Raw genomic sequence first — 22471 nt, forward strand, 5'->3', positions numbered from 1 at the left:
CCCTAGGAGCTGAGGTCTGTGGAGTTCTGGGAGGTTGCTCTGCAGATGGAGGGCTAGGAGGGTGTGGGACAGCGTGGGCTGGCAAGACCAGCTGTTGCTTCAGGGCTGTGGGCTGGAAAGTTGAGCCTCGGGACAGAGTGGAGTCCCCAGAGTGGCTCTCAGCTTAAAGGATCTTGGCTTAGAAGGAATCTGCAGTGTGCTGCTTCTGCTCAGGAGGGGCTAAAAAAAGCCTCCCCCTCCCCTGGGCTTCGTGTGAGGGTTATCAGCTGCTCAAGTCAGCTCATCTCTCTGGCCGGACACTGGCATTTTTGAGAGGGTCTGTTTTCCTGTCCCTCTGGGTCCCCACCAATAGGCAGGAAGGAGCCAGACTGTCTCAGAGGTGGCGGCTGAGAAGGGTGTGAGTACAGGGGTGGGGGGGGGGATGGGGGTGGTGGTGGTGGTGGCCCCAGACCTGGCGACAATATGCAGTTGACAGCTATACCCGGCTGGTGTTTCTTCCTTTTATAGTCAGCAACAGTTGCTCTTGCCTTCACCCAGCCCCTCTGTGGGGGCTCCTGCCCAGAATAAAAGGCCAGCAGGCAGCCCAATCTCTGGTCTCCCCATCCCAGGCCACCTTCCTTTGTCCCACCTCCCCCGAGATCCCAGCAGTCAACATGCCTCCCAAGAAGCCTGAGCCCAAGAAAGAAGCAGCTAAGCCCACCCCAGCTGCTGCCCCAGTCCCTGAGCCCCCCAAGGAACCCGTTTTTGACCCCAAGAGTATAAAGGTGAGTGATCTCAGGCATGGGGAGGCAGGTGGGGGTGGCATTCGGATCCTGCCTGCCCTGGGCCTTAGTGACGCACTGAGTATGGTTCCCGTGTCCTGGCCCCGGGTCACAGCCCTGCAGGGACTCAAGTAGAGCAGATACTGGGGCGGGTCAGGGGTATCTGGGCCAGACAGACAGATGTTCTGCTGTGCCCCACTTGCCCAGTAGAGTTCAGGGTGGCAAGGTGGTGCCAATAGATTTTTTATTATTACAATTTGTGCTATTTGTGGGTTGCAAGGTTGTAAGATTACAGTGTACAGCTCCATGCCACACCCGCCACCACCCCCTCCAGTATTTTCTAAGACAATGTGAAGGCCTCCATAGTGGTTCCCCACATTCTACTCAGACTTTATGGAGAAGAGACACGAGCAGGCAGCTGCAGGTGTGACCGCGGACCATGACAGTGTGCGTCCATCTCCTCGCTCCTCCCCGCGCCGGGGTCCTGTGAGCAGGCTCACTCCCAGAGGTGCTTGGAAGGCACAGGGAGACTGAGCACAGTGGACAGCAGCCTGGCCCTCCCTCCTTTCTCTACTCACTGGGGCTCCTCTGGCCTCAGCCTGGGCTCCCATGTGGAGTGTTGGAGGCCTGGCTCATCCCAGCCCAGACCCCGCTTGTACCTGGCTAGAGAGGCAGGACTGCGCCCTGCTGCCTCCCAGCCTGGCTCCCTCTTGGCTCCTCCCCGACCTCCACACTAGAAGGTTCCTTTCCCCGGCACTGCTGTAGGCACTGATTGCTGACTCAGCTGCGCTGGGCTCCCAAGCAGTCTGGCCTGGCTGCTGGAGGAAAGGAGAGGCCAGAGGCCTCTGGAGAGCCAGGCAGTTTGAAGACTTGGCATCAGAAAGCAGGAGGACAAGTGGCTACTGGTATGAAGACATTAAGAACATGTGGCCCCTGGTGCCTGCTTTAGGGCAAGGCCGGGGTGGGCTCCTGGGGTACTCTGCTTTAGGGCAGGGTTGGGTGGTGAGGCATCAGATCAGAGCTCAGGATCTGTGACCAGTGAATGTGCGAGCTAGCACAGGCTCTAGTGGGTGGTCTTCCTGGCCTTTAGGGTTCTCCCCAGCACTCAGCTGTCCTGGGGGACCTGCAGCTGTGCCAAGGACCTGCGGTGGTTTCTGTAGGGGGCAGGGATTAAGCAGAGCCGTCCATCTGTGGTGCTGTCACAACACACTCTGGGAAAACTGAGGTATAGGATAGGGCCTTGAAAGCCCCTCTGGGAGGGCTGCCCAAAGAGCTCACTTGAGCACTGGGTGTTGTGCCGCTCTGCCCTGTATGCAACTCAGGCCCAAGCCAGGCCCCTCAGTGAGGAAGCGGTGGTACTGTGGTCTCTTTCACTCTGTCTTTCTGCCTTCTTTGTCTCTATAAAGAAAGGAAAAAGACAAAGAAGCAGTTACAGAAGCCAGACCTCCCACCTTCTGCACCCCATAATAGTCCTGGGTCCATACTCCCAGAGGGACAAAGAATAAGAAAGCTATCAAGGGAGGGGATGGGATACAGAGTTCTGGTGGTGGGAACTGTGTGGAATTGTACCCCTCTTATCCTATGGCCTTGTTAATATTTTCATTTTGTAAATAGAAAATTTTTTTAAAAAAAGAGCACTGGGCTTGTATGCCAGCACATTCAGGTTCAGCCTCTGGCAATACCATATTCCAGACCTAAGCAGTGCTCTGGTCTTTATTTATCTCTTTTTAATAATAATAAAAAAAAACTTTAAAAACCTAAAAAAGAAAGGGAAACGAAAAAGCCAGAGATCTAGGCATCCTTCACAAGGGCAGAGCCTGGCAAAGAAAGTGACGCTTCCCTCTCCCACAGTTGTTTCCCACGCGTTGTGGTTGTGTCCGTGAGTATCCCAGGTGGCTGAGTGTAAGTGTGAGGAGAAAGACACTTGACCCTAGACGGTGCAGGCTGCCCATGGCGCGAGGCAAACGCCTCCCCAGGGCTGTAGCCCCCTCCCCTGCTCTCCGTTTCTCAGTCCGGCCTGAAGTCATTCTTTCCATGTTTATATTTTCCAGCCTGGAAGTTGTTGACATGACTCTAGAGTGGAAAAACAATTAAGTGTCTTCCATGAGAATCCTTTTCCAGACTGCTGTACTCAGCTAGGTGCTTTTTCTTTTTCTTTCTTTCTCTTTCTTTCTTTTTTTTTTTAATATTACAGAATTACATGTCAACTCAGCCGGGTTCTTTCTTTGGAAGTTGTCTACTTAAATAGAGTGAAAACAGGTGGGGATATTGTTCATTCCTAACATGCACACTTCACCACGGGCAGGGACTTGGGCTTGAGCCACTGGTGCCACAGGGCACCAAGAATGACAACAGCTGCACTCCTTGTCTCTCCCTCTCTGCCTCTCCTAAAAAGTCTGGCGGCATTGTGTAGGCACCAAGTTCTAAAACTCAAACACAAAAACAAAAAGTAAAGCTAAACCTTAAGTGTATGGCCATGAGTATAGACTCTGATATGGTTTTGTTCTTATTTTTTATTTTAAAATGCAAAAATTTGAGATTTTAAAAAAATTCTTTATTGGGGGATTAATGGTTTACAATTGACAGTAAAATACAATCGTTTGTACATTTCCCACTTTTCCACATAACAATACAACCCCCACTGGATCCTCTGTCATCCTGTTCCAGGACTTGAACTCCCCCACCCCCACCCCAGAGTCTCTGACTTTGGTGCAATACACCAACTCCAGTCCAGGTTCTGCTTAGTGCTTTCCCTTCTGATCTTGGTTTTTCAACTTCTGCCTGTGAGTGAGAGCATCCCATATTCATCCTTCTGTTTCTGATTTAGGAGATTTAAAAAAATTTTCTTAAAGATTTTATTTATTTATTAATGAGGAAGATAGGAGGAGAGAGAAAGAACCAGACTCTGGCACATGTGCTGCTGGGGGGATCGAACTCAGGACCTCATGCTTGAGAGTCCAAAGCTTTATCACTGCGCCACCTCCCAGACCACAAGGAGATTTTTTTTTTTTTTTGCCTCCAGGGTTATCACTGGGGCTTGGTGCTGGCATTTATTGAACAACAGTTCCAAAGTGAAAGAGGAATACTTGAGAGCTCTAGAGACTACTCCAACTTCCTGTTCTAATGATTTTGGGTCAAGTATGGACTCCTCACCCTAGTTGGCCATAAACTTGCCCCATGTCAGCCCGGGGCCTCTCTCTCTTCTACCATCCTTTCTTGCCAGGCACCCACCACCCCTCACTCCAGAAATACACCCCTTTCTATTGCATGTGGCATTGGGGTGAACCGGGATCTCACCAATAAGTAGCCTCCCCGACCCAGTGCATTCATTCCTTTTCTCACTAGCTTGAGAGAGAGAGACCAAGAGACCACAGCTGTTCTACCAGCCAGGGTGCTCCCATGTGGTATCTGGACTTGAACCCAGGGCCACATATGCAACAAGGCAGGTGAGTTCTCTCTGGGCCCCTCCCTTTTCTATGATTCTGACTTTCAATCCATCTGCTTCAGTGAAGCCTTCTTTTGCCCAGTTCCACCCCAAACCCTCTTTCAGCACGAGTCTCCCTGAGGCTCTCCAGGACAAGAATGGTTTGCGTGGCCCATGAAGCTGCTTTCTAGTCAGGCCTTTATGTACACCCCAGTTCCCTGTAGTCACGGTTCCTGTAGAGTGAGGGTTTGTCACTGTCCACTGAAATGCCTGGCATAAAGGAAACATCCAAAAATATCTGCTGAGTGAAAAAAGAAGTTTTGGATGGCCAGTCGCAGCTGTGCACTGAATCGGAAGAGGAACGCTCCTAACATAAAGGGCCATGAGCAGGCGCGAGCCATCATTTCAGTTTAGAGCTAGTGTGCCGCTTCAGTGCCTTGTCTACCACCGCCGCACCGCCCCACAGGCCCTCTCCACTAATGGTGGGAGCCAGTCCTAGCCGACCTTCCTTGGGCACCAGCACTCCTAGGCCAAAGTCTGCAGTCTGCGGTGTCCACTCTGGGGATGGCGTCCACCCTGACAAGTACTGGAGGTGGCAGGAAGAGACGAGGGGCCAGGAGAGGGATCCTGCTGGTTGGGAAGGCAGCCAACAGCACCCAGGAACACATTTTGCCAGAAGGCAGGAGGGGTGGCAGGAAGCTGAAGGAACCCCATAAATGGGGTAAAGAATGCTTTGAATGAACTCTGAGGGGAAGGTGGGCTTCGCCTCACTTTTCCAATGTATTAAGCCCCAAGAGTAAAGGTGTGAGAGAACTTTGTAAGAAAGCGTATCACCAGGGTTGGGTGGGGGCGCACTTGCTTGAGCACATGTTACAGGGCACAAGGACCTGGGACCAAGCCCCTGGTCACCATCTGCAGGGGGAAACTTCACGAGTTGGTGAAGCACTGCAGTCTCTCTCTCTCCTCTCTCTCTCTCTCTCTCTCTCTCTGTCTCCTCCTTCCCTCTCAACTTCTGTCTCCATCTAATAAATAATGAAATAAATTATATACATACAATGTATTACCGGGGCGAGAGAGGAGGTGCAGTAGCAAAGGACCTGTGTTGCATGGCACCACATGAAAGGAAGAAAAACTGGGAGTCGGGTGGTAGTGTAGAGGGTTAAACACATGTGGCGCAAAGCACAAGGACCAGTGTAAGGATCCGGGTTCGAGCCCCCGGCTCCCCACCTGCAGGGAAGTCGCTTCACAGGTGGTGAAGCAGGTCTGCAGGTGTCTGTCTTTCTCTCTCCCTCTCTGTCTTCCCCTGCTCTCTCCGTCTCTCTCTGTTCTATAACAATGACAACATCAATAACTACAACAAAAAGGGCAACAAAAGGGAATACATAAATATTAAAAAAAAAAAAAGGAAGAAAAACTGAACAGGGGCTGGGCGGTGGCACAGCAGATTAAGCGCACATGGTACAAAGCCCAAGGACCCGCATAAGGATCCCGGTTCGAGCCCCCAGCTCCCCACCTGCAGGGGGGTCGCTTCATAAGTAGTGAAGCAGGTCTGCAGGTGTCTGTCTTTCTCTCCCCCTCTCTATCTTCCCCTCCTCTCTCCATTTCTCTCTGTCCTATCCAACAACAATAGTAATAACAACAATAATAAGAACAACAATAAACAACAAGGGCAACAAATGGAAAAAAAAATGGCCTCCAGTAGCAGTGGATATGTGGCCTCCAGGAGCAGTGGGTGCCTGGCAAGAAAGGATGGTAGAAGAGAGAGAGGCCCCGGGCTGACATGGGGCAAGTTTATGGCCAACTAGGGTGAGGAGTCTATACTTGACTCAAAATCATTAGAACAGGAAGTTGGAGTAGTCTCTAGAGCTCTCAAGTATTCCTCTTTCACTTTGAAACTGTCGTTCAATAAATGACACAGAATCTGGAGGCTGCCTTCTGTCAGGGCCTGTCAGGTGTGATTCCATGGCCAGAAGCCTAGTGTCCTACGCTTAGCCTGTAGTTTCTGTCTGTCCTCACCAAAGGCCCCCAGGGTGTGACCTGCCTGCGGTGGGAGCCACTTTGATCCCTTTTGGAGATTTGTAGCAACCTTGGCCTCCTTCTTTGTGCTTCCTTCCTCACAGATAGACTTCACTGCTGACCAGATTGAAGGTGAGTACTAAACGCCCCTTCCCCATCACACACGCCTGTCTTTCGCACACGCTTGGGAAAGGAGTAAGAGAAGTGGTGGTATTCACTGACACCGTCATGGTCAGCACAGAGCTGCGCTTGCTGTTAGGTTTGCCATCTGCTCATTCTCACCTATTACTTGTTACTAACACTTCTTAAATGGACTAGCCATTCAGTTCTCACACCAGCCCTGCAAGGTAGGAACTGGTAGGAACCAGTACCAACCTCACTGCACAGGTGATTACAACCAAGGCACAGAAAGGTTTGATAATTTGCCCAGCCGTGAGGTGGACAAGTGGTCGGTGGCATTAAGATTCAGACTCGGGAGTCGGGTGGTAGCGCAGCGGGTTAAGCACAGGTGGCACAAAGCGCAAGGACCAGCGTAAGGATCCTGGTTCGAGCCCCCGGCTCCCCGCCTGCAGGGGAGTCGCTTCACAGGCGGTGAAGCAGGTCTGCAGGTGTCTATCTTTCCCCCTCTGTCTTCCCCTCCTCTCTCCATCTCTCTCTGTCCTATCTAACAACAATGACATCAATAACAATAACTACAACAACAATGAAAAACAAAGGCAACAAAAGGGAAAATAAATAAATAAAATAAATATTAAAAAAAAATTAAAAATAAATTTCAGACTCAGGATATTTAGTTCCGGACTTGAGTCCTCACCTGCTCTGCAGCATTGCCTGGGGCAGAGCAGGTCATAGCACAGTGCTCCCTCCCATCCAGCCGTCCATCTGCTGTCCAGGCTGTGTGTGTGTGTGTGTCCTTCCAGCCCCCTCCATCTGCTGTCCAAGGTGTGTGTGTGTGTGTGTGTGTGTGTGTGTTAACATTTTCCGCATTTTATTTTAATCAGAGAGATATAGAGAGAAAGATAGAGCAAGCCCAGACCCCTGCTCAGCTCTGGCTAATGGTTGGTGCTGGGGATTGAAGCTAGGACCTTGGAGTCTCAGGCAGGAGAGTCTTTTGCAGAACCATTATGGTGTCATCCCAGCCCCAAAATCATTTTTTGCTGCTGTTATGTTTATCTGAGTTCTTTCAGACACTTCTCTTTCTTTAGCCAGACTGACGTTCACCGTTTCATGTCAAATACTGTGGACACTGCTGACTTTACTCTTCCATGGAACCTATAGCTTGTCAGTTTTCTTTAAAATGCTTTAACTTTTATCATCTTACTGTCGTTTTATCATTTATTTAAAATTTTTTGTTATCTTTATTTATTATTGGGTAGAGATAGTCAGAAGTCGAGAGGAAGGGGAAGATAGAGAGGAAGAGAGACAGAGACACCTGTGGCCCTGCTTCACCGCTCACCAAGCTTCCCTCTGTAGGTGGGAACCGGGGGCTCGAACCCGGGTCCTCGTGCTGTGACACATGTTCTCAACCAGGTGCGCCACCACCGGGCCCCTGTCATTTATTGAGAAGCCCTCATTTCTGTTGTTGCTGAAGCCTCCTGAGGTCACCTTCCTTCCCCTCATCCAGAACACTGTCAGGTCGCTCGTGTGTGGGTGTGCGTCACAGCTACCCTGCCAGCGTCTAGCCTCCCCTTCAGCCAAGGCATCCCAGCTTACCGTCTCCTCCATCAAGTGCCCCAGGACATACAAATCACAGGACTTGGAAGGGATCTTGAAAGCTTGGCTGGCCCCATCCACGATTTTAAGCACATACTGTATTTCAAGAATTTAAACTAGGTTCAGAGAAGTACTGCAGTGGTAGTGCACAGGACTTGCACATGAGAAGGCTCAGGGTAGATCCTTGGCAGCACCAGTAGCCAGAGATGAGTTCTGGTCAAAACCAAAACCAAAACCAAAACCACTGAACTGATACATGCATATGGTTAAAAACAAACATAGTGTACAAAGTTAGATGAAAATGGAGATTTCCCTTTGCTTTCCTCTGATGCAGATCCCACTTCCAAAGACGGCAATTACTAACAGGTCTTTCTGAACCTTGTAAAAAACATTTACTAACGACAACAAGAAAGGGAAAAGAAAGAGAGAATGAAAACCATAGCTCTGGCACATGTGACAGCAGGGATCAAACTCAGGACCTCAGGCTGCGAGCCCAGTGCCTTGTCCACTGTGCCACCTCCCCAGTCACTATGTATCTTCTGAGAACGCTATAGCGTGACATGCCTACATGTGTGTGTGTGCGTGTACACATGTATAAAGATTACACAAATTGAATCATATGATAAATACCGTCCTGTACTTGCTATTCATGGCGTGTCACTGAATCTAATCACATGTAATATAGAATATGATATAAATAGTAAGTCACATTTTCTAAGTATAAATCTAAAGATACAGCATAAAGACTCAAATCTTAGTGTATTCTGTTGAATGCTATATATTCCTAATCTAATAGCAAATGATCATCACATGTTATTTGGTAATATTCTTTTTATTGTCAACAGATGAGTTCTAGCTCTTTTGTTCTAGTAGACTGTGTGTAGGCACCACACAAGGAAGTCCCAGAGACCTCCAGGCTGCTTCCAGTCTGGTGATAACAGAGCTTTCCCAGCAATAAGACCGGAGGCAAAAAAAAAAATCACCTGAAACTCAGAAAAATATGAACAGGATTTCTTCAGAAACTCACCAAGCCACAGATGAGTATAGAAATGTGGTGGCTCGTGGGCAGAAAAGGGGTGAAGGAGAGATTCCCATAACTAAAAGACAGCTCTTTTCCCATAAAGCTTATCTACTATGTCATCTTCTGGGCTACTTCCATAAAGATTTATTTGCTTTTTCAGAGAGAGAGAGAGAGAGAGAGAACAGCTCTTGTACAGGCACTGTCAGGGCTTGAACTCAAGACCCTTATGCATGCACGTCTGCTGCTTTACTCACTGAAATGTTCTGGCAGCCGGTGTTTGCTTGTTGCCGTCTACTAGGCTTTCTCCTGGATTGCGGCATTAGAAGGCACAGCAGACCTCTTGTTCCCCCACCATCCTCACTGCTTCCTAAATGTCGATCAGAAGTCACATCTACACTGGACTATAAATGAGGATAGTAATACCCGCAGCATGGCTTTAGTAAAGATGGATGAGATGGTCCTTGCAAAATTATCAGCTCAGAGTTTTAGCCTAGGGCAAGTACTCAGATCATAGGTCATTGCTTGCCTTCCTTCCTTCCTTCCTTCCTTCCTTCCTTCCTTCCTAAAGCTTCATTGATTAGTTCATTCTTTTGTTTGTAATAATTTTTATTTGTTATTTATAGTTTGTTACAGGATTGTAAGATTACATTTTATAGTTTCACACCACACTTATCACCAAAGTTCTGTATCCTCACCCTCCCAAAGATAACCTTATTATTATTATTTTCTTTTTAACAGTTCTTTGTTCTTTCAACTCAAACCCAGAATCTCCCAATTTGGTGCCAGCTGGCCCTGAGCACTGGTTGTTAGTTCTGGGTATCGCTCTCTCACCCTGTTCCTGTCCACAAAGCCACATGTGTCTGTACTCACCTGTGGCTTTCTTTCTTTTTTTAAAAAAATATTTATTTATTTATTCCCTTTTGTTGCCCCCTTTTTGTTGTAGTTATTATTATTGTAATTATTGAGGTCGTTGTTGGATGGGACAGAGAGAAGTGGAGAGAGGAGGGGAAGACAGAGGGGGGAGGGAAAGACAGACACCTGCAGACCTGCTTCATTGCCTGTGAAGTGACTCCCCTGCAGGTGGGGAGCCGGGGTTCGAACCGGGATCCTTATGCTGGTCCTTTGCGCCACGTGCGCTTAACCCGCTGCGCTACCGCCCGGCTCCCCACCTATGGCCTTTTCTCTCTCTCTTCCTTCCTTCCTTCCTTCCTTCCTTCCTTCCTTCCTTCCTCCCTCCCTCCCTCCCTCCCTCCCTCCCTTCCTCTCTCTCTCTCTCTCTTTTTTTATAACAGTTGTTTAACTTGGACCCAGAAGTGGTGAGCCTCAGCTGTCACTCTCCCAGTTTAGTGTCTGCCATCCCTGAGTGCAGCCTTTTAGTTATGGGAATCTCTCCTTCACCCCTTTTCTGCCCACGAGCCACCACATGTCTATACTCATTTGTGGCTTGGTGAGTTTCTGAAGAAATCTTGTTCATATTTTTCTGAGTTTCAGGTGATTTTTTTTTGCCTCCAGGCTTATTGCTGGGGTTCGGTGCCTGCCCTACTTGAACCCACAGCTCCTGGAGACCATTTTCCCCGTTTTTGTTGCCTTTGTTATTGTCATTATAGCTGTTGTCTTTGTTGGATAGGACAAAGAGAAATGGAGAGAGGAGGGGAAGACAGAGAGGGGGAGAGAAAGACACCTGCAGAACTGTTTCACCGCTTGTGAAGTGACTCCCCGGCAGGTGGGGAGTCAGGGGCTCGAACCGGGGTCCTTACTCCTGTCCTTACACTTGGCACCACGCATGCTTAACCTGTTAACTGCCGGCCCCCGCAGGTGATTTTTGTTGCTTTTCCGAGCTGACCAGGGAGAGCAAGACAAGTCTGCTACTCCGTAGCCGCTCCTCCGGCAGTCCTTCATTGCCCTGGTCACTTCCCTCCCTATGCCCCACTCCCTTGATCAGTATCTCTATGATCTTTTTTGTTGAGGGCACTCTTATTAAATCTGTAGTCACTATTCCAAATAAACAAGATAGAAAAGTCTGAGTTTGTATTCAGCTACAAATCTCCATCTGTTGAACACTGGATCTGTGCCAGAAGTCGTGTTATTGCTTTAAAAGTTAAAAAAAAAAAAAAAAAAAGAAATGCTCCTAGTGCAGCTGTTAGGCAGGTACTATTTCCTTTTTACAGAGGAAACTGGGGTTCACTGAGGGCAAGTGACTTGGCCCAAATCACATAGGCAAGTAGTGAAATTAGGATTAAACTTAGTAATGTGAGACTAACAAAATTAACTGCTTACTACATGCAGGAAACTGAATTAGGATGTTTTACATACACGGTTGTATTTAATGTGAATTTAATTCAAGAGCCCTATGAGTGAGGGGCCATTCATAGCAAAGGCTTGTGAAAGTTAAATGTTCACTTGCCCAGGTCTTACAGCCAGCGAGTGACAGCAGCTGAGTTTGAGCTCAGTTATACAGTGACATGGGAGACATTCGGTTTAGTATCTTTTAAATTCAAACAAAGCTCGATAAAGAGTGGTATGCAAGTAAACGTCTTAAGCAATGTTTTGATATATGGAGTGATTTATAAATAATCTATACGCAACCCCTAAGGAATAAGTATTTCTAAAGTACTTGGAGGAGATTAAAGACAGCTTTTCTTTTTTCAAAATTTGTTTTGCCTCCAGGGTTATTGCTGGGGCTTGGTGCTTGCACTATGGATCCACTGCTTCTGTGGCCATTAAAAAAATTTTTTTTTTGGATAGGACAGAGAGAAATTGAAAAAGGAGGGGAAGGTAGAGAGGGAGAGAGAAAGACAGACACCTGCAGACCCGCCAGCTCCTCTTCTAAGTAGTTCACACATTCTTTTTTGGTTTGCACTACTAATCTGCTTAGTAAGTGCTTTCTTTGTGGCTTATATAAAGTGACTTCAGTACCACTCCCAGTTCCAGTTATTCCCAGTAATCAAGTGGATCCAAATTAATGAGAATTAAGACTTTTTTGAGGGTCCCTAGTGCGTCAGTTCCTCAGTGCCCCACTGACACCTGCTCTGGTTTCCTCAGGAAGTCTAGTCCCTGTAGTTCTGAGCAAGTACGGTAGCCACCACGATTCCCGAACCGCAGGCGAGTCAACATGCACAGTGCACTCTGTGATCCCTCTAGCAACCCATTCCCCTGGTCGCCGTGTCCTCAGAGGTCAATACTTTCCCCAAGACTGTGTGTGGGCGAGGGCCGGAGCATAGGCCTGACTGTTCACAGTGTCGCCTAGTCTGACCTGCCAGGGAGCCAGACCAGGGATCCTGGGACAGGTAGCTCTGCTATTCGCTGACTCTTAAATGAGTCTCACCCCTTTGCAGAGTGGCTGCACACACTGCCACCTTCTCGGGCACTCAGGAGACAGCCCCAGCCAGGCTTATCCTGTGCCTGAGACCCAAGCCAGCTCCGTCTCCACTTCCACGTCATTTCCAGCAGTCAGGAAGCTCACACGCACCAAGGCAGCGGGAGTGGGCAGGAGGGGAGGAGGCAGGGGAGACATCCAAGTGTTGTCACAACTGGCTGTAAAGGAGGGTCCACGGCCCAGTGAGGAACAGGCCGCGAGGCATCTGCCTCTCTAGCTAACAGAAGACCGTGTGGGTGAACTCTTGGCAGGGCTGGGATGAGGCCGGGGTGGGGGGGGGATATACTGAAATGCACCATGACCCAGGCTGTCCAGCCTTGGAAGCCAAGACGCTGATTTCAGGTTGTTCCTGCCTGGCCTGTAGCTGTGTCGTTTTTTTGTAGAGTTCAAAGAGGCCTTCTCACTGTTTGACCGGACCCCGACTGGCGAGATGAAGGTCACCTACGGGCAGTGTGGGGACGTGCTGCGGGCCCTGGGCCAGAACCCCACCAACGCTGAGGTGTTGCGTGTCCTGGGCAAACCCAAGCCTGAAGGTCAGCGGATGCGTGAGGCTGCATGTCTCAGGACTGCTGCCATCTCCTCCTTAGCCACTTCCTTGCCTTACTCCCTGGAACCCGGCAGACCAGTCTTCCTGTGCCGGCGTGGCCTCTCCCATTGCCAGTACTTCTCTGGAAGGCCTCTTACTTTGTTGGCCTTTGGAGGCAGTGGGCTGGGCTTGCTCTTGTCCCGTGAAGTGGGCAGCTCCCGGAGGGTGAGAGTGCCATTGTGCACCGCAGTGTCTTTCTCTGACTCCCGGGAGCCAGGAGGCCAGGACAGGCACACCTGATGGCCGCGAGAGAACTAGCCACCCTCTGCACACCCATCCATTGGCTCTTAGATAAGGGCCCTGAGGTGTTCTGTGCTCATTGTGAACTGTGTCACTATCTGCTTCTGTTTTATTTTGTTTATTCTACTGTAATAGAGACAGAGACAGACCAGAGCCCTGCTCAGCTCTGGCTCATGGTGGTGCTGGGGACTGAACCTTGGAATCTCAGGCATGAGAGTCTTTTGCAGAATCATCATGCTGTCTCTGCAGCCCCACAATAAATTTCTAATAACAGTCAGAACTCTGAATATTACAGTTTATTCATTTAATGTCAGTTAAAGCAGATTGGAGATGAGCTCTGTTGTGATGCCTTTTTCACTCTTTTTTTTTTTTTAATTTTTTATTTATTTAGCGAGAAATCAGAGAGGAGGGGAAGATACAGACAGAGAGAGACACCCACAGCACTGTTTCATCACTTGTGAAGCTTTCCCCTTGCAGGTGGGGGCCAGGGGCTTGAACACAGGTCCTTGTGCCCTGTAGCTTGTGCGCTCAGCCAGGTGCGCCACCGCCTGGCCCCTCACTCTTTTTTTAATGATTTTTTTTCTTTCCTCCAGAGTTATCGCTGGGGCTTGGTGCTGGCACTATGGGTTAAAGACTCCTGGCAGCCATTTTTTTTCTTTCTACTTTATTTTCGACAAGACACAGAGAGATTGAGAGGGAAGGCTAGATAGAGGGAGAGAGAGAGAAGAGACACCCACAGACCTGCTTCACTACACGTGAAATGTCCTCCCTCAAGTCCTTGTGCAGGATATGTGTGCACCACTGCCCAGCCCCCCTCCATCTTGCTCATTTGCATCCCGAGCAGTTTCAGTGAACAAGAGCTTAGGCCTCGGTCCTCTGTGAATGAGAGCTGTCACATGTGGCTGAAGGCAGCTGCCCTGAAGCACAAATCTTCAGAGCTGCAGGCACTAGGTGGGGTGGGTGAGGAGGTTTCCTGGACCCCCTGTTGGCCCCTCCCTCTCCCTAGGTTCTGCTCCTTACCTCCCCTTATTGCGGGCAGAATAGCAGTGCTGGGTGAAGGGTGTGGACAGGCAAGGACTGGAGGCCCACAAGCCCGGCCCTGTTGGCAGGGAGTCTTACAGACTGGAAGATACTTGGGAACTTCCATGGGGGGAGAACTGAGTTACTGCAAGATGAAGAAATACCAACACTTAGGGTACTTAAAATGGTTTAAGACTATCATATCAAAGCCTTTAGCATGCTACAGTCTGGTAGGAGAGAGCTGTTATGAGGGAATCAGACATTCATTTAAAAAAGGCTGAGCATATCCCAGGCAGTGTGGGGCAGCCGTGGGACTCATCTGCAGAGTTAAGCCGAATTTCCTTCCTGCAGTTCTGTTTCCCTCTGCAGCTACATGCCTGCCACATGTCAGAAACTTCAGTTGTGAACTTGAGACATGGGGTGTGGTGCTTGACCCCTGTTGCTCCCCTCCCTGGGAGGCCCCGGGGAGCTCAGGGGTCTGGGTGGAATCCTACTCCCTTCTCCCCCGTGTCCCGTCATAGACAAAACCATCCTGGAGCTAGACTCCGGCCTTGCTTTGGTGGGATCTGTGCCCCCCAAAGTGGCTGCAGCCAGGGCTGCTAGTGTGGCCGAGACCTGCCAGGGCTCTGCTCAGTGGCTTTCTGTCTCCTTGGCCTGACTGCCCACAGAGATGAATTCCAAGATGCTGGACTTCGAGACCTTCCTGCCCATCCTGCAGCACATCTCCCGCAACAAGGAGCAGGGCACCTATGAAGACTTTGTGGAGGGGCTGCGTGTCTTTGACAAGGAGAGCAACGGCACGGTCATGGGTGCCGAGCTCCGCCACGTTCTGGCCACCCTGGGTACTCCGGCTGGGCATTCGGTGGGAGCAGGGCTGGGAGGGTGGAGGGACCTGTGCTGTGAGGAGACAGGCCCCACCCTGGGTACTCCGGCTGGGCATTCGGTGGGAGCAGGGCTGGGAGGGTGAGGGACCCGTGCTGTGAGGAGACAGGCCCCACTCTGGGTACTCCGGCTGGGCGTGCGGTGGGAGCAGGGCTGGGAGGGTGAGGGACCCGTGCTGTGAGGAGACAGGCCCCACCCTGGGTACTCCGGCTGGGCATTCGGTGGGAGCAGGGCTGGGAGGGTGGAGGGACCCGTGCTGTGAGGAGACAGGCCCCACCCTGGGTACTCCGGCTGGGCGTGCGGTGGGAGCAGGGCTGGGAGGGTGAGGGACCCGTGCTGTGAGGAGACAGGCCCCACCCTGGGTACTCCGGCTGGGCGTGCGGTGGGAGCAGGGCTGGGAGGGTGAGGGACCCGTGCTGTGAGGAGACAGGCCCCACCCTGGGTACTCCGGCTGGGCATTCGGTGGGAGCAGGGCTGGGAGGGTGGAGGGACCCGTGCTGTGAGGAGACAGGCCCCACCCTGGGTACTCCGGCTGGGCGTGCGGTGGGAGCAGGGCTGGGAGGGTGAGGGACCCGTGCTGTGAGGAGACAGGCCCCACCCTGGGTACTCCGGCTGGGCGTGCGGTGGGAGCAGGGCTGGGAGGGTGGAGGGACCCGTGCTGTGAGGAGACAGGCCCCACCCTGGGTACTCCGGCTGGGCGTGCGGTGGGAGCAGGGCTGGGAGGGTGGAGGGACCCGTGCTGTGAGGAGACAGGCCCCACCCTGGGTACTCCGGCTGGGCGTGCGGTGGGAGCAGGGCTGGGAGGGTGAGGGACCCGTGCTGTGAGGAGACAGGCCCCACCCTGGGTACTCCGGCTGGGCGTGCGGTGGGAGCAGGGCTGGGAGGGTGGAGGGACCCGTGCTGTGAGGAGACAGGCCCCACCCTGGGTACTCCGGCTGGGCATTCGGTGGGAGCAGGGCTGGGAGGGTGGAGGGACCCGTGCTGTGAGGAGACAGGCCCCACCCTGGGTACTCCGGCTGGGCGTGCGGTGGGAGCAGGGCTGGGAGGGTGGAGGGACCCGTGCTGTGAGGAGACAGGCCCCACCCTGGGTACTCCGGCTGGGCGTGCGGTGGGAGCAGGGCTGGGAGGGTGAGGGACCCGTGCTGTGAGGAGACAGGCCCCACCCTGGGTACTCCGGCTGGGCGTGCGGTGGGAGCAGGGCTGGGAGGGTGAGGGACCCGTGCTGTGAGGAGACAGGCCCCACCCTGGGTACTCCGGCTGGGCATTCGGTGGGAGCAGGGCTGGGAGGGTGGAGGGACCCGTGCTGTGAGGAGACAGGCCCCACCCTGGGTACTCCGGCTGGGCGTGCGGTGGGAGCAGGGCTGGGAGGGTGAGGGACCCGTGCTGTGAGGAGACAGGCCCCACCCTGGGTACTCCGGCTGGGCGTGCGGTGGGAGCAGGGCTGGGAGGGTGGAGGGACCCGTGCTGTGAGGAGACAGGCCCCACCCTGGGTACTCCGGCTGGGCGTGCGGTGGGAGCAGGGCTGGGAGGGTGAGGGACCCGTGCTGTGAGGAGACAGGCCCCACCCTGGGTACTCCGGCTGGGCGTGCGGTGGGAGCAGGGCTGGGAGGGTGAGGGACCCGTGCTGTGAGGAGACAGGCCCCACCCTGGGTACTCCGGCTGGGCGTGCGGTGGGAGCAGGGCTGGGAGGGTGAGGGACCCGTGCTGTGAGGAGACAGGCCCCTCAGCTACAGGAGGCCTCTCGCTCCCCAGATCAGTGTGGGCTTCTTGCTATATCAGCGTAGAAATCACTAGTTCAAGGTTATGACCTATTGGGGCTACCATAAAGTGGACAAACAAGTTAGCTGAATTGGAAGTGGGGGTTTGCTGCCTTCAAGACAGTGAAAGGCACTCGGGAACGTCCATGATGGAGCTCCCCTCCTCCTCCGGCCATCGCCCCTGCTGCTCCTGCTCGGCTCAGCTCTGCTGCAGGCTCTCATCTCCTTCTCTAGCTCTTCTGCTGCTGCTGCTTCCTCCTCTTCTTCCTCTGCTTTGGATACTTATGACCCAGAATCAAGTATCAGACTACACATCTTCCTTGTCCAGTCACTTCCATTTGTCCTTTGATGGGCTCTTTTTTCCTTCTTTTTCTTTGTCACTTGGTACCAGGAATTCTGGGAAATGTAGTTTTTCTTTTTTAAAAAATATTTATTTATTCCCTTTTGTTGCCCTATTTGTTTTATTGTTGTAGTTATTATAGTTATTGTTGATGTCGTCATTGTTGGATTGGACAGAGAGACATGGAGAGAGGAGGGGAAGACAGAGAGGGGGAGAGAAAGACAGACACCTGCAGACCTGCTTCACCTCTGTGAAGCGACTCCCCTGCAGGTGGGGAGCCGGGGGCTCGAACCGGGATCCTTAGCCGGTCTTTGGCTTTGTGCCACATGCGCTTAACCCACTGCGCTACCACCTGACTCCCGAAATGTAGTTTTTCTATAGCAAGTCACAGACTTTAATTCTTTAGGATCACGAAGCACAGGTAACATTCTAGCAGTGACCTGCCACACCTCCGCCCTGAGCCTCACTTTCTGCAGGGCCCTGCCACCCTGTGCTCTGCAGGAACCACCTTCCCCTGCTAGATTTGCTAGCAGGCTTGGGCAGAGCAGGGGTGATGGCACAGGGGTGCAAGGTGGGGCCCAGGACTGCCCTCTGCCTGCCTGTCACCGGAGTCTTGGATGGGTTGCCTAGTGGTAACTGCAAGGCAGAGAGACTGGCCTTGGGGGTGAGGAAGGGTCTTAACACTGTTGGGTCCACTCTCCACGGCCTGTATTGGAGGTTTGGTGTGACCACTTCCCACAGAGGGAGTCTTAGAGCCTTCAGGCTAGGGTGGGTGCTGGCTTCTGTCCCCTTTTCATTTGGGTTTAAGAGCTTAGCACCCCTACCCTCAGGAGAGAAGATGACAGAGGCTGAAGTGGAGCAGCTGTTAGCTGGGCAGGAAGATGCCAATGGCTGCATTAACTATGAAGGTACCAGGTCCTACTTCACTTTGGGCACCCAGGGGTGGGAGGGTGGGCACAGTGTGGGCCGGGTAGGTTTGCAGGATAGAGCCTGCAGAAGCTAGGGCGTTGTGCTCACCTGAGCTTTGGTGAGGCCTGATGGCTGTGGACCATCTTCGTCCTGCAGTGGAATCCAGTGCAATGGGCTTGGGAGACATGCTGCCGTGCTGCACTGTGTGCCTTGGTCAGGTCACCCTCTCTGAACAGTGAGGGGCTGCGGGCACCTTTGTCAAGGCAGTCGGCGTTAGCAAAGTGATGGCGTTCACTTCACTAGGATCAGTAGAGTGGACACAGCACAGGTCAGGGCTCTTCCTCCCCCCCTCCTTCCTCCAGCTCCCAGTGCAAGAGAACTGCAGACTGGAAAAGGGGTCGTGAGAAAGATTTAATTATTCACTTATATGTGAGAGAGAGGGAGAGGGAGAGGGAGAGACAGATCTGACACTGCTTGGCTCTGGCATATGCAGTGCCAGGGATGGGAACTTGGGCCTTAGGCTTATGAGTCTGTGTTCACTAATGAATTATTCCCTTGGTCTTTAAACTTTGACATTAATATAAGAAAGGGGAAAGAGATTTTAAATATATATATATATATATACATATATATGTATAAAATGATTTTTTTCTAGATAGAGACAGAGGCAGGGGGAGAGAGACCACAGCACCGAAGCTTCCTCCAGTGAGGCGAGGGCTGGGCTGGTGCCTAGTGCACACATGGCAAAGCGGGGCGCCCTCTGAGTGAGCTATTGCACCAGCTCAGGGGAGACCTGCTGATTAGTTAGTCAACGTTCGCTTCTGTTGCTGTTGGGCTGTCACTTCTGTGTGTCTACTCTTTCAAGTAGAAGCAGAGGGAGAGACACCACAGCTCTGAAGCTCCCTCCGTGCCCTGGAACTCTCATGTGGTGTGCAGGCGCCCAGCCAAGCTCAGGAGCATGACAGAGCACGGCCCTCTCAGGGGAACTATCTTGATGTAGCCCTTGGGGAAAAGGGGCTTCAGGAGCTGAGACCAGCTGGGGGCAGCCGCTGACCACTGTTTGCTTTTCTAGCCTTTGTCAAGCACATCATGTCTGGGTGAAGCAGACTCCTCTACTGTGAGTGGCCCCAGGCCCTTTCTAGGGCCCCACGTTGCTCCCTAACACCCCCAGGCCCCTTGCTAGAGCCCCCTGGTCCTTGTACTGACACCCTGAGAGGAAATTGTAGGGGTGTGCTGGGAGAGAAGACTGACCTCCTAGGACTCCCCTCCATTCTCAGAGCTCCTGTCTGTACCCTCCACCACACCCCTTTCCTGGGCTCCCCTGAGCTTGGGGCCATCCTGAGGGGATATGGGCTTTGTGGTGACAGGCTGGGCTTTGGGCACTGAAATGCACTGACATCTAGTACTTTCTTTCAGGTTCCTGCCTGCCTTTGGTCTAGACCTCCCAGGGCAAGTGAACAGGAGGCCCAGAGAGACCGAGCTGGAGTCAGCGTTCTGGACTTGTACCTCCACCCTGATTCCAGGGCCCCAGGGCTCCAGAGCGCTTGCTTGTAAATAAAGACCTTTGGCATGGCTGGGATGAGTCCTTTGGTTCCAACCAGTTTCTTGATTTAGTTTTCTTTTTAAAACAAATCCATGAGCGTATGTGTGTGTGTTTGTGTGTGTGTGTGTGTGTGTGTGTGTGTGTGTGTGAAAGAGAGAGAGAGAGAGAGAGATTTTTACCCCCACCAGCCTTGTACTTGGCTCCTGGGGAGGTGCTGTGGCCGCAGGACACACTGTCATGTCTCCCTCTGTTTCTCTCTGTGTGCTGTGAGGGGTAGCTCATCACCACATCCAAGGACACGCTTCATAAGCAGTGGAGTAGTGCTGCCGGTGTCTCTTTCTCATTCTCTCTACTTCACTCTGTCACTATCAGGAAAGAAAGCAAAAGGGCCAGCATTGGCTCTGGGAATGGTGGAGTTTTTGTGCAGGCACTGAGCCCATGGGATCCTGGTGGCAGGGAGGAAAAGAGAGAAGAGGAGTGATGGTCACACACTGGAGCTGAGCTCTGGGTGGCAAGGCTGGTGAGAGGAGTGATGGTCACACACTGGGGCTGAGCTCTGGTTGTCAAGGCTGGTGAGAGGAGTGATGGTCACACACTGGAGCTGAGCTCTGGGTGGCAAGGCTGGTGAGAGGAGTGATGGTCACACACTGGGGCTGAGCTCTGGTTGTCAAGGCTGGTGAGAGGAGTGATGGTCACACACTGGGGCTGAGCTCTGGGTGGCAAGGCTGGTGAGAGGAGTGATGGTCACACACTGGAGCTGAGCTCTGGGTGGCAAGGCTGGTGAGAGGAGTGATGGTCACACACTGGGGCTGAGCTCCGGTTGTCAAGGCTGGTGAGAGGAGTGATGGTCACACACTGGGGCTGAGCTCTGGGTGGCAAGGCTGGTGAGAGGAGTGATGGTCACACACTGGAGCTGAGCTCTGGGTGGCAAGGCTGGTGAGAGGAGTGATGGTCACACAGTGTGTCTGAGCTCTGGGTGGCAAGGCTGGTGAGAGGAGTGATGGTCACACAGTGTGTCTGAGCTCTGGGTGGCAAGGCTGGTGAGAGGAGTGATGGTCACACAGTGTGGCTGAGCTCTGGGTGGCAAGGCTGGTGAGAGGAGTGATGGTCACACACTGGAGCTGAGCTCTGGGTGGCAAGGCTGGTGAGAGGAGTGATGGTCACACAGTGTGTCTGAGCTCTGGGTGGCAAGGCTGGTGAGAGGAGTGATGGTCACACACTGAAGCTGAGCTCTGGGTGGCAAGGCTGGTGAGAGGAGTGATGGTCACACAGTGTGTCTGAGCTCTGGGTGGCAAGGCTGGTGAGAGGAGTGATGGTCACACACTGAAGCTGAGCTCTGGGTGGCAAGGCTGGTGAGAGGAGTGATGGTCACACACTGGGGCTGAGCTCTGGGTGGCAAGGCTGGTGAGAGGAGTGATGGTCACACACTGGGGCTGAGCTCTGGGTGGCAAGGCTGGTGAGAGGAGTGATGGTCACACACTGGGGCTGAGCTCTGGGTGGCAAGGCTGGTGAGAGGAGTGATGGTCACACACTGGGGCTGAGCTCTGGGTGGCAAGGCTGGTGAGAGGAGTGATGGTCATACACTGGGGCTGAGCTCCAGTTGTCAAGGCTGGTGAGAGGAGTGATGGTCATACACTGGGGCTGAGCTCCGGTTGTCAAGGCTGGCGAGAGTTCTTTGGTTCCAACTAGTTTCTTCATTTTTGTTTCTCTTGAAACTCATTCATTAGTTGAGCTGGCTCCAAGGCAACAAAGAAGCAAAAGCAGTTTGAGGTCCACAGGAGTGGAGAAGCTTGGGAAGGCTGCAGTTCATGGGACTGTGACCAGGAGGGTTTCCTTTCTCGCCTCACTCTCCCCGTGGCAAGTAGGAAGATGCTCCTCCAACAGTTCTAGCTACTGCTGCTGCTCCGTGCGGAAACATCCATTTCATTAATTTGCTTATTTGGGGGAGAAAGAGAGAGAGAGAAAGAAAGAGAGAGAGAGAATGAGAGAGAGAGAGAGAGAAAGAGAGAGAGAGGGAGGGAGGGAGAGGGAGAGGGCATCACTCTGGCAATGTGATACTGGAGACTGAACTCAGGACCTCATGCACTTCCTCCACTTGCGGTCTCTGGGCTACCTTTATTATTATTACTATTATTGTTTCAGTTTAATGAGGTAGAGAAATAGAGAAAGACCAGAGCACTGCTCAGCTCTGGCTTGGTGTTCCTGGGGATTGAACCTGGGGCCTCAGGGCCTCAGGCAAGAAAACCTTTTGTATATGATAATGCTGTCTCTCTAGCATTATCATATAGGCATTTTCCATCACTACCTTTTAAATTTTTATTTGATTATTTTTTAAAATTATCTTTATTTACTTACCAGAAAGAAACAGCCAGAAATGAGAGGGAGAGGGGAGGTAGGGAAAGAGACAGAGAGACACCTGCAGCCCTGCTTCGCCACTCACAAAGCTTTCTCCCTGCGGGTGGGGACTGGGAGCTCAAACTCGAGCCCTGTGCTTTGTCACGTGTGCTCAACCGGGTGTGCCACCACCTGGCTCCTCACCCCCATTTTTAAAAATAATAATTTTTTTTTTTTTATCAGAGCACTGCTTAGCTCTGGCTTGTGGTGGTGCAGGGGACTGAGCCTGGGACCTTAGACCCAGGCATGAGAGTCCCTTTGCATCACCACTGTGCTATCTACCCCCACAACCGCCATTTCTGCCTGTACAACTGGAGAGTCAGATATATTCATCTCGTCTAACCAGTCTCCAAGATCCTTTCATCTCACAAACGGAACCTCCACACAATGGATCTGCAGCTTGCTCTCCCAGGCCCGGAAACCACCATTCCCTTGCCAGGAACTTGCGTCCGCCCAGTCTCATATAAATGGAGTCACCAAGTCTTTGTC

General features: G+C 52.1%; 1 protein-coding gene across 4 annotated transcripts; it reads left to right on the forward strand.

Annotated features, from left to right (window-relative positions):
- Window positions 1–580: 580 nt before the first annotated feature.
- MYL4 (myosin light chain 4) lies at window positions 581–19627 on the forward strand. 4 transcript variants are annotated; one of them, XM_007535931.2, is made up of 7 exons: window positions 588–764; window positions 6306–6333; window positions 12695–12844; window positions 14826–14999; window positions 17967–18044; window positions 19118–19162; window positions 19462–19627. In XM_007535931.2, the coding sequence occupies exons 1-6, from the start codon at window positions 654–656 to the stop codon at window positions 19144–19146; spliced, it is 570 nt and encodes a 189-aa protein (XP_007535993.1). In that variant the 5' UTR covers window positions 588–653; the 3' UTR covers window positions 19147–19162; window positions 19462–19627. The 4 variants fall into 4 exon arrangements, with proteins under 4 accessions (XP_060058494.1, XP_007535993.1, XP_060058495.1 ...); XM_060202511.1 differs by lacking the exons at window positions 19118–19162; window positions 19462–19627 and adding an exon at window positions 18298–18464 and having other exon boundaries at window positions 581–764; XM_060202512.1 differs by lacking the exons at window positions 588–764; window positions 19118–19162; window positions 19462–19627 and adding exons at window positions 1538–1666; window positions 18298–18464.
- Window positions 19628–22471: the final 2844 nt, after the last annotated feature.

Source organism: Erinaceus europaeus, chromosome 12, assembly GCF_950295315.1.
Source record: "Erinaceus europaeus chromosome 12, mEriEur2.1, whole genome shotgun sequence".
NCBI classification, from domain to species: domain Eukaryota; kingdom Metazoa; phylum Chordata; class Mammalia; order Eulipotyphla; family Erinaceidae; genus Erinaceus; species Erinaceus europaeus.